This window comes from Lepus europaeus, chromosome 10 (assembly GCF_033115175.1).
Source record: "Lepus europaeus isolate LE1 chromosome 10, mLepTim1.pri, whole genome shotgun sequence".
Lineage (NCBI taxonomy): Eukaryota > Metazoa > Chordata > Mammalia > Lagomorpha > Leporidae > Lepus > Lepus europaeus.
In genome coordinates this window covers 31,456,285-31,471,769 of record NC_084836.1, presented here as the reverse complement: position 1 = coordinate 31,471,769, position 15,485 = coordinate 31,456,285, and the positions used below count along the sequence as shown (strand labels likewise).

Sequence of the window (15,485 nt, the reverse complement as noted above, 5' to 3'; positions counted from 1 at the left end):
AATACTTTAAGCTAATACTTTAATACTTTGTTGGTAAAATATTACCAACAAAGACAGCAGAATATTCTTTCAAATGAATGGTACCATTCTTAAGTGTACTGAAGAAGCTCCAGGAAGAAGCTGTTACTTAAGCATTTAGATAGTGACAAAGGCTTCCCATGGAGAAAACGTGGCTCATCATGGATCCTTAATAAAAAGATTCAGAAAGTAAAAAGCAAAAACAGAGCTAAGGAGACAAGTCAGAGCACACTGTTCAGCACTGGGGCACAATGCTGCTATCTTTGCACGGGGTGGAAAGAAGAGACAGTTAGGGGCAGGTACTGTGGTGCAGTGAGTTGAGTGTCTGCTCAGTGCATCGACAGTCCATATTGGAGTGCCTGGGTTTGAGTACTGCCTCTGTCTCAATCTAGCATCCTGCTAATGCACCCGGGAGTCTACAGATGATGGCCCTACTACTTGGGTTCCTGCTAGTCTTGTGGACCCAGATGGAATTCCTGGCTCCTGGTTTCAGCATGGTCTCAAGCTTGCTGTCACAGCATTTGGGGGTAGTGAACCAGCAGATGGAAGAAGATTCCTCTGTTTCTCCCCTTCTCTCTGTCACTGTGTCCTTCAAACAAATAAGTATTAAAAAATGAGGGAGAGGACAGACGATTAGAAAGGCCAACAAGGGCCAAATTATGAAGGCACAGAAAGCTGGAGGCTAATGTGTGCTTTAGAAAATTAATCTGACAGAAACATGCAGAGCATCAAGAATAAATTAATGGGGCCACTGAGGACATTACTGCAACAGGCCAGGCCGGTGGTGATGAGCGCTGAGTGGAATGATGAGCAACAGGAGTGGAATGACTTTCAAAGCACTTATCATGCTTGATCAGTAGAGTTGTAGTTTTAGAAATAGTAACATTTTTATAATTACTCAGCAAGGTGAGAATGAGGGACTATCAGCCCTGCCAGCCAATATCTTTGCTTCTTCCTGGCTGTTCCACAGAGCAGGGGAACACACACAGCCTCCTCCCATCACATCTCAGTCCACAGCTCCGCAAAGACAGGATGCCCCAGGGTGACTCATTTTCTTTTCAATCTCAGGCTGGCTGTCCTGGATGCTAGAAGACATTTTATTCTTTTTTATCTACCGCCACCTAGTGTACACCCTAACTGTTTACCAATGGAAATATAATCTGGTTTCACCACCTAAAATCAGAACTGCTCAAAAAAAATGTAAATTACACTCACTGAAAAATCCTTCACTTTGTACAAGAAGCTGGGGAACTCCTGATTGTAACCAAAAGTATTTTCCTGTACTGTAGCCCACGTTGCTGCTGCATAAATTAAATAGGATGCCTTGAAATGCAGTGGGCTGCCTTGTGAGAGACTGAACAGTGTCATGGAATTGGGATTCCTGAGTGAGGGAGAGGTTAGCTTTTACAGCCCAGAAGTACCAACCCACATGCCTCTCTGAGGTTACACGTGTCCTTTACACAGAGAAGTCCATGAACATGAACACCTGTACTACTAAATTCCGTGTGACTGCACTGGACTACAAGCTTCTGAAGGGCCGGGAGTAAGCTCATTTAGTTCACTGCTGCACTCTTCAAAGCTAGACAATGGCCAGCACAGAGATGCTTTAATATCTGCTAGCAGGATGGAATTTAAATTTGGTAATCACATCAAAGTAGTTAAAAATATAGAATGGAATTGGTGTGCCTAGGTTGAAATTCTAGTTTTAAGGTTTAAAACTTATGACTCTATATGACTCAATTTCTCATGCAGATAAAAATTTAGGAATACTACATAATTTATGTAAAGCACTTAGAATAGAGTTATATAAGTGTTAGGTACTATTACTATTATCATCATTTAATCAGAACATTTACTGAGGTACAAAGCAGTAGAAACATATACAGCACCAAGGACTAAAATATGAAACGGGCAGATAAAGTGGTCATTTTTTTTTTTGACAGGCAAAGTGGACAGTGAGAGAAAGAGAGATAGAGAGAAAGGTCTTCCTTTACCGTTGGTTCACCCTCCAATGGCCGCTGCGGCCGCCGCACCGCACTGATCTGAAGCCAGGAGCCAGGTACTTCTCTTGGTCTCCCATGCGGGTGCAGGGCCCAAACACTTGGGCCATCCTCCACTGCACTCCCGGGCCATAGCAGAGAGCTGGACTGGAAGAGGAGCGACCGGGAATGAATCCGGCGCCCCGACCGGGACTGGAACCCAGTGTGCTGGTGCCACAGGTGGAGGATTAGCCCATTGAGCCATGACCCATAAGTGGTCATTTAAAAAATCATAAATAGTAGTTTCCAATCTTAAAAGAAGAATGAGATAAAATCAAATCTCAAATTTGAAATTTTAAATTGACCACATGGTTTTCAACAATGACTTGTGATCATTGTAAAATATTGCTAAATGAATATTTGCTTAAATGATAGGATATGTTTCTTGCTAAATATATAGAATTTCATATGTAATTTATCGATTAAGGTAATATCAAATGGTCACTATAAAAATTAAAGCCATCCTAGCAATTATTTTCTTAATAACTTCTATTTATTCATAGTCCCTCTTACAACATTCTTCAGTTCTGCCAGAGTAACTATTTTGATGCCTCACTGTCATTGAGATCTGTCACCATCTCTTAGAATGGCTCTGCTATCTTCCCATCAAAATGTGCAAGGGGCCGGTGCTGTGGTGTAGCAGGTGAAGCCACTTCCTGCAGTGCTGGCATCCCATATGGAGGCTGGTTCAAGTCCTGGTTGCTCTACTTCCAATCCAGCTCTCTGCTATGGACTGGGAAGCAGTAGAGGATGGCCCAGGTCCTTGGGTCCCTGCACCCATGTGGGAGACCCGGAAGAAGCTCCTGACTCATGGCTTTGGATCGGCGAAGCTCCAGCCATTGAGGTCATTTGGGGAGTGAACCAGAGGATGGAAGACCTCACTCTCTCTCTTTCTGCTGTTGCTTCTCTCTCTGTGTAACTCTGACTTTCAAATAAATAAATCTTTTTTAAAAATGTGCAAAGGGGGAGGAGACTGTTCAGGAGAAAAGTGTCATGCACGCACTGTAAATTCACCCTTGGAGAAGGAAAGTTTGGTTTAGTTTGGGGGTAAGACAGTACTGCTCAATATGTGACAGTCTACAGAAAGATACAGTTAGCATGAACTGATGTTGTGCACAGCACAGTGTGGAGGGACTAAAAAAGGACAAGGTATTGCTCTCATGTTTAATAAAGACTGAACATTTAGACCAGTAGAAAGGACACAGCAGGCATCTGTTCCACTCAGCCAGTATTTGATACTTCCTGCCTTCTTTCATGTGGTCTTCTTCTCTCTATTACTCTATGAGCAATCTAGCTATCGTTACCTCTCTATCCGTATAGTAATTAGTAATATTTACCAATATATATATTTGGTCAGATGATACCTAAGATCTAAGATGACAGGATTCCACACCTTCAAACAAATGAAGCACATAAAGCTGGCAAATGGGTGGCTTTTGCAAAACACCAAAGAGTTTCACCTGAAGACTAAGGTTATACAATTCAAATAGGCCTCATAGAAAAACATAAAATACAAATCATAGGAATACTATCTTGCTTCAAAGTCATACATGAAACACTCAAGCTTACTGCAAAAAGAGAAATTAATTGGTTCAATTAGATATTGCTTATTCCACATATTTTAATAATTGGTCATTTTTCTATACCATGAATGTTAAGCTAAAAAAATTTTGTAGCTTTTTTTTGAGCTTATCTATTCATTTGAAATGCAGAGTTACAGACAGAGAGAGAAAGACAGACAGAGAGGGAAAGACAGACAGGGAGGTAAAGATCTTCCATCTGTTGATTCACTCCCTAAGTGGCCAGGGATAGATCAGGCTGTAGCTAAGAGCTTCTTCTGGGTCTCTGGGTCTCCCACGTGGGTGCAGGGGCCCAAGCACTTGGGCCAACCTCTGCTGCTTTCCCAGGTGCTTTAGCAGGGAGCTGGATTGGAAGTGGACCAGACAGGTCCCATATTGGATGCTGGTGTTGCCAGCGGCAGCTTAACCCACTATGCCACAATGCCAGCCCCCTTTTCTAGTTTCAAAATATTTCCAAGGTAACATTTGTAAATTTACCTTGCCTAAAGTTTTGAAAAACAAATTTAATCTATCAAATTTAGTACTTCAAAATATTATTTACTAATCATAAATTAACATAACACAACTTCTATTATGATTCATATTATTTCATTCCAGGTGACAGTTTTAAACTAAGTAGTCTTTGGGCTCTGTGAGAAGTCTATATCCATTTATTTGAAGTAAAGTCTTCAAAAAATAATTTGGTACTTGGTAATTATTTATTTGTAGCACTTATTATTTATTTGGTCCTCCCTCCATAAAACTTTATATATTTGTTTTATTACAAGAAATGCTAAAGAAAAAAAAAAACAGAGTTGGTTGTTTAGATGTAGAATCCTATCACTTCTCTGGCATTTCATATCATAGGAGGTGAAACTATCTAAACCATACTATATATGAGGGTACTTCAAAAAGTTAATGAAATTGGAATTAAAAGGTAAATTTATTTCAGTGGGAAAAAATTTGAAATCCATACAATTTTCTCATAATAAACATCTTCCATGAACCTTCTGAGGACCCCTTGTATGTCTGCACAGATTTCAAAATTTTTGGCACTATGATTCCATTATTCAGGAGCTTTTTAAATTACCCTGTTACTTAATGTAAGCCATCATGAGTGTTAACAGATAATGTAAGTGGACTTCATGAGGCTGACTTCCTTAAAAATGCAAAAACCATTCAGGTACAATGCCCAACATTCTGTTGGACAGTAATTTCATGGTGGAAAATCCATTGTTAGCAGAATTTTTAAGTGTACATGTGAGAACTATGGTTGAGAGTGGCCTTGCCTGGCCTGGGTCATTCTGACCTAGCAACACAAAGCAAAGCTTTACAGCTTCCTGACGGCACAGTCGGAGCACAGCTACTCAGACAACTTGTTGACATTTTAAAGAAAGTCTAGCACTCTGAAATGAACAGGGGGGTGGGAGGGCCGGGGGCCGGGGGAGAGCAAATCATAGCAAATGGCTCCAGCCTCTGTGCTGAGGCAGTGTGGTGTCACGGAAATATCACTGAATTCATCAGCAGGCCCAGGCTCAGCCTGCAGCTCTGCCTACTCTGCTAGGGTAGCTGAAAGGATGCAAGGCAGGAGCAGACCTTCCTCCTGTCCTGATAAAGCCCAGCCAAGCCACAAAAACACTAGAGTAAAAGTACCAAGAGGTGGCCGGCGCCGTGGCTTAACAGGCTAATCCTCCCCATTGCGGCGCCGGCACACCGGGTTCTAGTTCCGGTTGGGGTGCCAGATTCTATCCCAGTTGCCCCTCTTCCAAGCCAGCTCTCTGCTATGGCCCAGGAAGGCAGTGGAGGATGGCCCAAGTGCTTGGGCCCTGCACCCCATGGGAGACCAGGAGAAGCACCTGGCTCCTGGCTTCGGATCAGCGAGATGCGTTGGCCGCAGTGGCCACTGGAGGGTGAACCAACGGCAAAGGAAGACCTTTCTCTCTGTCTCTCTCTCTCTCACTATCCACTCCGCCTGTCAAAAAAAAAAAAAAGTACCAAGAGGCAATAAAACCAGTTTGGCCAACACAAGGGGAGAAATACATTTTGCATATTTTATATGAATATATACATAGGAACTTCAAAACATTCAAGGATAATTCACATTATCTTTTAATTCTGCTGTCTATGAACTTTTTGAAGCTCCTTGTATAATCACTAGGGATTAACAAATAAGATCTATAATTGTAGAAAAAAAAGGGCAAAGAATAATAAATTATTATTCATGATACTAGAAGTAGCATGAAGCGTAATGGTTAACACTTTAGAAGACAGGACCGGTGCTGTGGCACAGGCTAAGCCTCCACCTGCAGTGTTGGCATCCCATATGGGCACTGTTTTGAGTCCCGGAGGCTCCACTTCCAATTCAGCTCCCTGCTAATGCACCTGGGAAAGCAGGGGAAGACGGCTCAAGTCCTTGGGTCCCTGCACTCATGTGGGAGACTTGAAAGAAGCTTTTGGCTCCTGGTTTTGGCCTAGCCCAGCCCTGGACATTGAAGCCATTTGGGGAATGAATCAGCAAATGGAAAATCTCTCTCTCTCTCTCTCTCTCTATATATATATATATAATATATATCTTATATATTTTATATTATATATATTTATATATATTTTATATATTATATATATCTGCATTTCAAATAAGTAACTAAATCTTAAAAAAAAAAAACTTTAGAAAAACTGAATAACTCTAGGAAGTTAGAAAGGATAAAATTATAACAAAGAACCATAAGTCAACACTACCAAGAAATCCCAAGATATGGCTGGCTTAAACAAAATATAAAAATAGTGCAGAAAAAAGATAAATACACATACGCACAGCCTGAGACTAGCAGAAGTACCCAACATAACAGAAAAGACCACAACCAAAGAAACAAAGAAACCAAAACTAAAGAAGTAACTGGGGTGAAGGACAAGGAGACCATGAAAGGGGGTGTGGGCCTACAGCCTGAATAATAAATGCTGCTGTTATGCACTGCCACTCAAGAATGAGTCTTGAGGATGCTAAATATTTGTTCTAAAAGCAAAGAAGGGGCCAGTGCTGTAGCGCAGCAGGTTAAAGCCTGGTTCTGCAGTGCCGACATCCCATGTGGGCGCCGATTTGAGTCCCGGCTGCTCCACCTCTGATCCAGTCCCTGCTGTGGTCTGGGAAAGCAGTGGAAGATGGCCCAAGTCCCTGGGCCCCTGCACCCAAGTAGGAGACCTGGAAGAAGCTCCGGGCTCCTGATCAGCATAGCTCTGGCCTTTGTGGCCATTTGGGGAGTGAACCAGTAGATGGAAGACTCCTCTCTCTCTCTCCCCCTCTCCCCCCACCCCCCCCCCCTCTCTGCCTCTGCCTCTCGGTAACTCTGCCTTTCAAAATAAAAAAAATAAATCTTAAAAAAATAAAAAAAGCAAAGAAAGGCTCTGCAATGATTAAAAAAAAATTCAGATAAAAGATGAATGTGTGACCCTTCCCCAGCTGTCGCACCCATTTGGGGAGTGAACTAGTGAATGGAAGATTCTCTCTCTCTGTGTCTCCCTTTCTGCAACTCTGCCTTTCAAATAAATAAATTTTAAGGGAAAAATAAATTTTTTGCCCTTCAACACTATTTTCAATGCAGCCATCACCTGATGCTCCTAAACACACCTAGAATATAAAAAGCTAGTTTAGACTGCAGTTACCAGAGGCAATGGATTTAATTTTTCATTCTCTATTATTTTCAGTATAATTTTTTAAGTTTCATTTCTAGGCCTGCAAGCAATAAATATGAGACTTTATTATACACTACCATATGTGTATAGTTTATTATTGAAAACAACTGACTTATTTCTTGAAGTTCTATAGTTTTAAGGCAGGACTAGGTTTTATGTAATTTGGTATAATTTTAAGCACACAATGTAGGACAAACTCTGGTAGAAGATACAATGTACAATGTTAGTGACTAGGTATGTGGATGATTTGGTGGGAGTAGGTGTACACTTAGTGGAATGGCCTGGTATTTTTTTATGGAAGAGAATTCGTTGGAGGAGACTGAACTACTTTGTGAAATGGGATTTGAACAGCACATACGCTGTTTGCTCAAATAACTGCAACTTACAGGTGCTGCATCTTTGCAGATGATATGATTCTGATTTAGGGGACCCAAAGAACTCTACTAAGAGACTATTGGAACTCATAGAAGAGTTTGGCAAAGTAGCAGGATATAAAATCAATGCACAAAAATCAACAGCCTTTGTATACACAGGCAATGCCATGGCTGAGGAAGAACTTCTAAGATCAATCCCATTCACAATAGCTACAAAAACAATCAAATACCTTGGAATAAACTTAACCAAGGACATTAAAGATCTCTACGACGAAAATTACAAAACCTCAGGACATACTACAGAGCAGGAGTTATCAAAACAGCATGGTACTGGTACAGAAACAGATGGATAGACCAATGGAACAGAATAGAAACACCAGAAATCAATCCAAACATCTACAGCCAACTTATATTTGATCAAGGATCTAAAACCAATCCCTGGAGTAAGGACAGTCTATTCAATAAATGGTGCTGGGAAAATTGGATTTCCACGTGCAGAATCATGAAGCAAGACCACTACCTTTCACCTTACACAAAAATCCACTCAACATGGATTAAAGACTTAAATCTACGACCCAACACCATCAAATTATTAGAGAACATTGGAGAAACCCTGCAAGATATAGGTACAGGCAAAGACTTCCTAGAAAAGACCCTGCAGACTCAGGCAGTCAAAGCCAAAATTAACTATTGGGATTGCATCAAATTGAGAAGTTTCTGTACTGCAAAAGAAACAGTCAGGAGAGTGAAGAGGAAACCGACAGAATGGGAAAAAATATTTGCAAACTACGCAACAGATAAAGGGTTGATAACCAGAATCTACAAAGAAATTAAGAAACTCCACAACATCAAAACAAACAACCCACTTAAGAGATGGGCCAAGGACCTCAATAGACATTTTTCAAAAGAGGAAATCCAAATGGCCAACAGACACATGAAAAAATGTTCAAGATCACTAGCAATCAGGGAAATGCAAATCAAAACCACAATGAGGTTTCACCTCACCCCGGTTAGAATGGCCCACATTCAGAAATCTACCAACAACAGATGCTGGAGAGGATGTGGAGGAAAAATGGACACTAACCCACTTTGGTGGGAATGCAAACTGGTTAAGCCACTATGGAAGTCAGTTTGGAGATTTCTCAGAAACCTGAATATAACCCTACCATACAACCCAGCCATCCCACTCCTTGGAATTTACCCAAAGGAAATTAAATTGGCAAACAAAAAAGCTGTCTGCACCTTAATGTTTATTGCAACTCAGTTCACAATAGCTAAGACCTGGAACCAACCCAAATGCCCATCAACAGTAGACTGGATAAAGAAATTATGGGACATGTACTCTATAGAATACTATACAGCAGTCAAAAACAATGAAATCCGGTTATTTGCAACAAGATGGAGGAATCTGGAAAACATTATGCTGAGTGAATTAAGCCAGTCCCAAAGGGACAAATATCATATATTCTCCCTGATCGGCGACAACTAACTGAGCACCAAGGGGGAAGCCTGTTGAAGTGAAATGGACCCTACGAGAAACAGTGACTTGATCAGCTCTTGTCCTGACTGTTGATGTACAATGTAATACTTTATCCATTTTAGTATTTTTTCTCTGTTTTGTTCTAGTACTAGTGGTTGAACTCTGTAATTAACACACAATTATTCTTAGGTGTTTAAATTTTAATTGAAAAGTGATCCCTGTTAAATATAAGAGTGGGAAAAAGAGAGGGAGGAGATGTACAATTTGGGACATGCTCAATCGGACTTGCCCCAAATGGTGAAGTTAGAATTGTGCCAGGGGATTCCAATACAATCCCATCAGGGTGGCATGTACCAATGCCATCTCACTAGTCCAAGTGATCAATTTCAGTTCACAACTGATGGCTCTGATAGGCCTAAGAGTCAAAAGGATCACACAAACAAGACTAGTTTCTGCTAATACTAACTGACAGAATCAAAAAGGGAGAGAACGATCCATCATGGGAAGCAGGATACACAGCAGACTCATAGAATGGCAGATGTCCTAAATAGCACTCTGGCCTCAGAATCAGCCCTTAAGGCATTCGGATCTGGCTCAAGAGCCCATGAGGGTATTTTAGGCATGGAAAGCCAAGACACTGTGGCCAAAAAAAAAAAAAGAAGAAGAAGAAGAAGAAGAAGACTTAAATGAAAGATCTCTGTGAGTGAGATCCCAGTGGAAAGAACAGGGCCATCAAAGAAGGAGGTACCTTTCTCTGAAGGGAGGAGAGAACTTCCACTTTGACTATGACCCTGTCGGAATAAGATCAAAGTCGGCAAACCCTAAAGGCTTCCATAGCCTTGGCAACTCATGACTAGAGCCTAGGGAGATTACTGACACCATAAACAAGAGTGTCAAAGTGTTAAGTCAGCAATAGAAGTCACTGTGTACTTACTTCTCATGTGGGATCTGTCCTTAATGTGTTGTCCAATGTGAAGTAATGCTATAACTAGTACTGAAACAGTATTTTACACTTTGTGTTTCTGTGTGGGTTCAAACTGATGAAATCTTTACCTAATACATACTGAATCAATCTTCTGTATATAAAGATAATTGAAAATGAATCTTGATGTGAATGGAATGGGAGAGGGAGCGGGAGATGGGAGGGGTGTGAGTGGGAGGGAAATTATGGGGGGGAAGCCATTGTAATCCATAAACTGTACTTTGGAAATTTATATTTACTAAATAAAAAATAAATTAAAAAATGTTTATAAGAAAATAGCCTAGCCTTCTTAAATTCTGGTATAAAGCTGTGAACTTCATAACTTTGTAAAGCAAGATATAAAGCAAAGGCAAGAGGGAAATAAAAACTTTTACTAATTGATTGTTTAAAAAAGAAAACAGGACGCCGGCGCCACGGCTCAATAGGCTAATCCTCCGCCTTGCGGCGCCGGCACACCGGGTTCTAGTCCAGGTCGGGGCACCGATCCTGTCCCGGTTGCCCCTCTTCCAGGCCAGCTCTCTGCTGTGGCCAGGGAGTGCAGTGGAGGATGGCCCAAGTGCTTGGGCCCTGCACCCCATGGGAGACCAGGAGAAGCACCTGGCTCCTGCCATCGGATCAGCGCGGTGCGCCTGCTGCAGCGTGCCTACTGCGGCGACCATTGGAGGGTGAACCAACAGCAAAGGAAGACCTTTCTCTCTATCTCTCTCTCTCACTGTCCACTCTGCCTGTCAAAAAATAAAAAAGAAAAAAAAAAAAAAAGAAAACAGGACAAATGCGTAAAGTACTTACTTCAACAGTCTCAATTTTGCCATCATGAGGATGTGGTGTTCTTGGGTAGATATCAAGAAGATGCGGTGGTGAATCAAAATGCAATCTCTTAAGATTTCTCTTAAGATCTTTACAACGTAAATCATCAAAGTTAGTCCTCCATAATAAGACCTATTAAAAAAAAAGTCAATGATGTTGGCAGTTATTGACTTGTATGCACTGAGGAACTTGAAAGAATTCATGTAAAATGAAATTAAAAGAGCTTCATTTGGTGCAAAAATTTTTTTAAATGCATGCATAGCTTTTTTTCTTTTTTTAATTTGAGGGACAGACAGAAGGAAAGTGGGGGTCGGGCAGGGGAGTGAGGGGGAGAGGGAGAGAGAGAGAGTCAGTGTTTCATCTGCTGGTTGACTCCTCAAATGCTGGCAACACCCTAGGGGGCTGGGCCAGGGCCAAAGCTAGGAACTAAATTCAGGTCCCCCACATTGGCAGAAGAAACTCAACTACTTGAATCATCATGGCTGCCCCCCAGGGTCTGCATTAGCAGAGGCTGGATTCAGGAACCAGAGTGGGAACTCAACCCACACACCCGAATAAGGGATGCAGGTAGGTGTCTTAACCAGCTTCTGAATTCCTAGGTCAAATGCCCAGGCCATGTAGTTTTTTTCATAATATGCATCTTTTCTTTTCTTTTTTCTTCTTCTTCTTCTTTTTTTTTTTTTTTTTTTTTTTTACAATCTATTTATTTATTTGAAAGGCAGAGTTACAGAGAGAGAAAGGAAGAGGTAGAGAAAGATCCTCCATTCACTAGTTTACTCCCCAAATGGCTGCAACGGCTAGGGCTGGGCCAGGCAGAAGCCAGGAGCCAGATGCTTCATCTGGGTCTCATTTGTGTGTGTCAGAGACTCAAGTACTTGGGCCACCTTCTGCAGATTTCTCAGGAGCATTAGTAGGGAGGTGGATGGGAAGCAGAGCAGCTGAGACTTGAACCAGTGACTATATAGGATGCCAGTGCCACAGCAGATGACTTAACCCACTGCAAAACAGAGTAGGCCCCTAATATGTATTTCCATGTACCTTTTACAGACCCCTCATATGCATGCATTTCCAAAAAAATTTTACAGCAAAATAAACTTTTGATTCTATTTTCCACAAAATATTGAAGTATTCTTGTACAAGCAATATAGAACTGATTTTCTTTTAAAAAATCTATAGAAATGACTCTCAAAACAGTCAGAAAGGCTAGATAGGTATTTAAACAATGTTTCTGTTTCTCAATACTTTATTTAGGCACCGTTGCTGGGATAGATTTAGCAGTTCAAATTACCTCCATTTCTGGCTTATAATTCATATTAAAATATCGTAGCGGCCGGTGCTGCGGCATAGCAGGTTAAGCCACTGTTTGCAGTGCCAGCACCCCATATGGGTACCAGTTCAAGTCCAAGCTGCTCCACTTCTGATCCAACTCTCTGCTATGGCCTGGGAAAGCAGTGGAAGATGGCCCAAGTCCTTTGGTCCCTGCACCCATGTGGGAGTCTTGGAGGTAGCTCCTGGTTCATGGCTTCAGATTGGCCCAGTACCGGCCACTGAGGCTATTTGGGGAGTGAACCAGCAGATCAAAGACCTCTCTCTGCCTCTGCCTTTGCCTCTCTGTAATTCTGCCTTTCAAATAAATAAATAAATCTTTAAAAAAAAAATCATATCCTCTTTTTTTTTCCAAAGCCCTATAGATTGACTATATACTTTATTCAATACATTTGGTTATGAATAATTTTTAGTCATTTCAAATAAATGCAGATTTGCTACATAAATGGTATATGTTTGCCATTCCCAAGAAGCTTAGCATTTTAAGAAATAAGACTGATATATAAAAGAGTAAGCAACAATTTAAGTAAAAGGGCTAAAGAACTGAAAGAAATTTATAAAGTGTCAGTTACATGTACAATTAAGTACTAAAACTGAGCAAAAGAAAATAACTGCTATGTGAGTTCTAAAAAGTATCAAAACTGGCACCATTTCAGCTTTGAGATAGTAGACTTGCTGGCACTAAAGTAAAATGGAAAGTCTTTGATAATCATCTTAACATACACTAGCTGGTTGCAAAAATCTTAGCTGAGGTCAAGAATTCCTTTATCCTAGGTACCCTAATCCACTGTTGGTGGGAATGTAAACTGGTGCAGCTACTGTGGAAAACAGTATGAAGATACCTCAGAAATCTGAATATAGACCTACCATATGATCCAGCCATCCCACTCCTGGGAATTTAACAAAACAAAACAAAAAAAAATCAGCACATGAGAGTTATCTGTACCCCCATGTTCACTGCAGCACAATTCACAATAGCCAAGATAAGGAATCAATCCAGATATCCATCAACTGTTGACTGGATAAAGAAATTATGGTATATATGCACTATGGAGTACTAATCAGCTTTTAAAAAAAATGAAATCCTGTCTTTTGCAACTAAATGGACACAACTGGAAACCATTATACTTAGTGAAATAAGCCAGTCTCAAAAAGACAGATATCATATGTTTTCCCTGATCCAAGGTAACTAATGGAGTGCCTAAAATATATTGTACTGGAGTGAAATGGACAATTTGAGATTTGAAGATTGTTTACAGCCCTTGTCTCTTCTGTTGAAGAACAGTGTTTTTTATTTTTTCTTCATACTATTTGTTGAACTCTTTTACTTAGCATAGGGTTAACTTTAGGATCATTAAGTAAACTGAAAGTACATTTTTGTAAAAATTAAGAGTGTGAATGGGAGAGGGAAGAGAAAGAATGGTTGGAGCATGAGTGGAAGGGATGTTAGGGAGGGAAGTATCACTAGGTTCCTAAATCTGTATATATGAAATACATGAAACTCGCATAACTTAAGATAAAATTTAAAAAATTATAAAAGAATCCCTTTACCCTGACCAAATTAAAGAGGATGTCAAAAGATTTACAAACCTGTGTGTCTGCACCCCCTGATGAAAACAGCTCTCCATTTTTTGAAAATGATACTGTAAAGACAGGTCCCTGTGAAATAAAAGGAGATAGATAAAAGAAAAAAAGTACTTGGTGATGCTTTCTTGGGCCCAAGAGTACTGGGAGTACCAATTTTTCATCCTAACTCACAGAATAAATCTAAATTTGCTAGCAACTAATGTTGGCAGAATAAAGATAATCAAAGAATCAAATCAATTATACACACAAATTATAATTAACACAAATAGTCAACACTAAATAAAAAAGGAATACTAAAAATTATGAAGAAAATCTTTTTCTCCTTCAAAGAAAAGTTTGGACCAGGGTAAGTCTGTAAGAATTTCTACTAAGATTTTTCTAGATGTAGGCTGTATTCGGCCAACCAATTAGAAGCAGAAACTGAAAGATAAATATGTAGTTGATGGGAATGTCGCTATGTAAATAAAGAACATTTCCTGACCACATTTGACTTCACCAAGTCTCCTTTCATGTAGGCAACAGTAAACCTTAAACCCATCTGTGTTCAAGAGCAGAACACAGATAGAAAGAATGCTGTGATTGATGAAAATTATTATCACAAATGTGAGCATGGAGAATTAGAGCAAGAATGAGTGGTTGGAGGCCAGTTGGAAAGTTGCTGCGGTATCTAGGTGAGAGGTAAGAACCTGAAATTGAGCAATTACTATGGATTTGGACAAGATCATATTTGGCAGTGACAACATACATGGCCTCTAGGTCAATCTTTCAGTCAACATAAGAGTAATATTCCTCATCTCAAAACTATAAATATGTTGTTTGTTTTCACTATGTCATTAACTTATGGAAGAAAACTTTTAGGGAAGAATGTCATTTATTTTTAAGTAGACCATTTGTCAAAATTAAGTAATTACAGCTTCATAAATACCTTCACCTCCAGGCTATGACAAATTCCATCTTTATGTGTAATGTTGGATTCTTCATAAACTACTGTGCTTATTGTTTTTTTTTCCATTAACTTTACTTTTTTCATGGAAAATTTTTGATACTTGGTTCCTTTTATTGGCAGTGTTTATTCAGACTAAATCCATGGACATGTATGTATCTGAGCTGGTTAGTGTCTATTTCTGCTGCACCTTAACACTGATGGGGAACAAATGATAAAGGAAAAGGAAGACAAAGAAGAACCCTGATTCTTCTAGACCACAACGCCTGTTCTATTTCTAGATATCAAAAGGTTATACATGGCTAAAAGGAAGTACCTACCCCATCTTTGCTAAAGAAGAGGACGCATTCTTAAAAAATCAGAGAAGTTTGAATATTTATCCTGAATGGGGAATAGTTTACATACTATGGCAGGGGTAGGAGTGAGGACCCACTTTCCCTCTGGGTTCTAAACCAATTGAGAAATAAGACAAAGGCATAAGGCCTATAAGAGACAAAATGTCACTTTACTGCTCATAAATGTTCATAGAAAGAGAGTGGCTTTTATCTGTACAGCAAATGGGCTTTCTAGAAAAAACATTTAGAACTCTAGGTCAGGTTCACTGACCTCATTACAGGCAACACTAGACAATGGCAGGTCTCCCCACAAGAAGCATCAGAGGAAAACAGAGAGGACGAGCT

General features: G+C 40.2%; 1 protein-coding gene across 3 annotated transcripts in view; it reads right to left on the bottom strand.

Annotated features, from left to right (window-relative positions):
* Positions 1-15,485, bottom strand: part of POC1B (POC1 centriolar protein B) — a 169,941-nt gene that overhangs the window by 92,311 nt on the left and 62,145 nt on the right. For all 3 annotated transcript variants that reach the window (XM_062203141.1, XM_062203140.1, XM_062203142.1), the window contains exons 8-9: positions 13,866-13,934; positions 10,932-11,081 (exon numbers count right to left, since the gene is read on the bottom strand). In XM_062203141.1, coding sequence (XP_062059125.1) covers positions 10,932-11,081; positions 13,866-13,934 — 219 coding nt within the window. The remainder of the gene's footprint in view (positions 1-10,931; positions 11,082-13,865; positions 13,935-15,485) is intronic.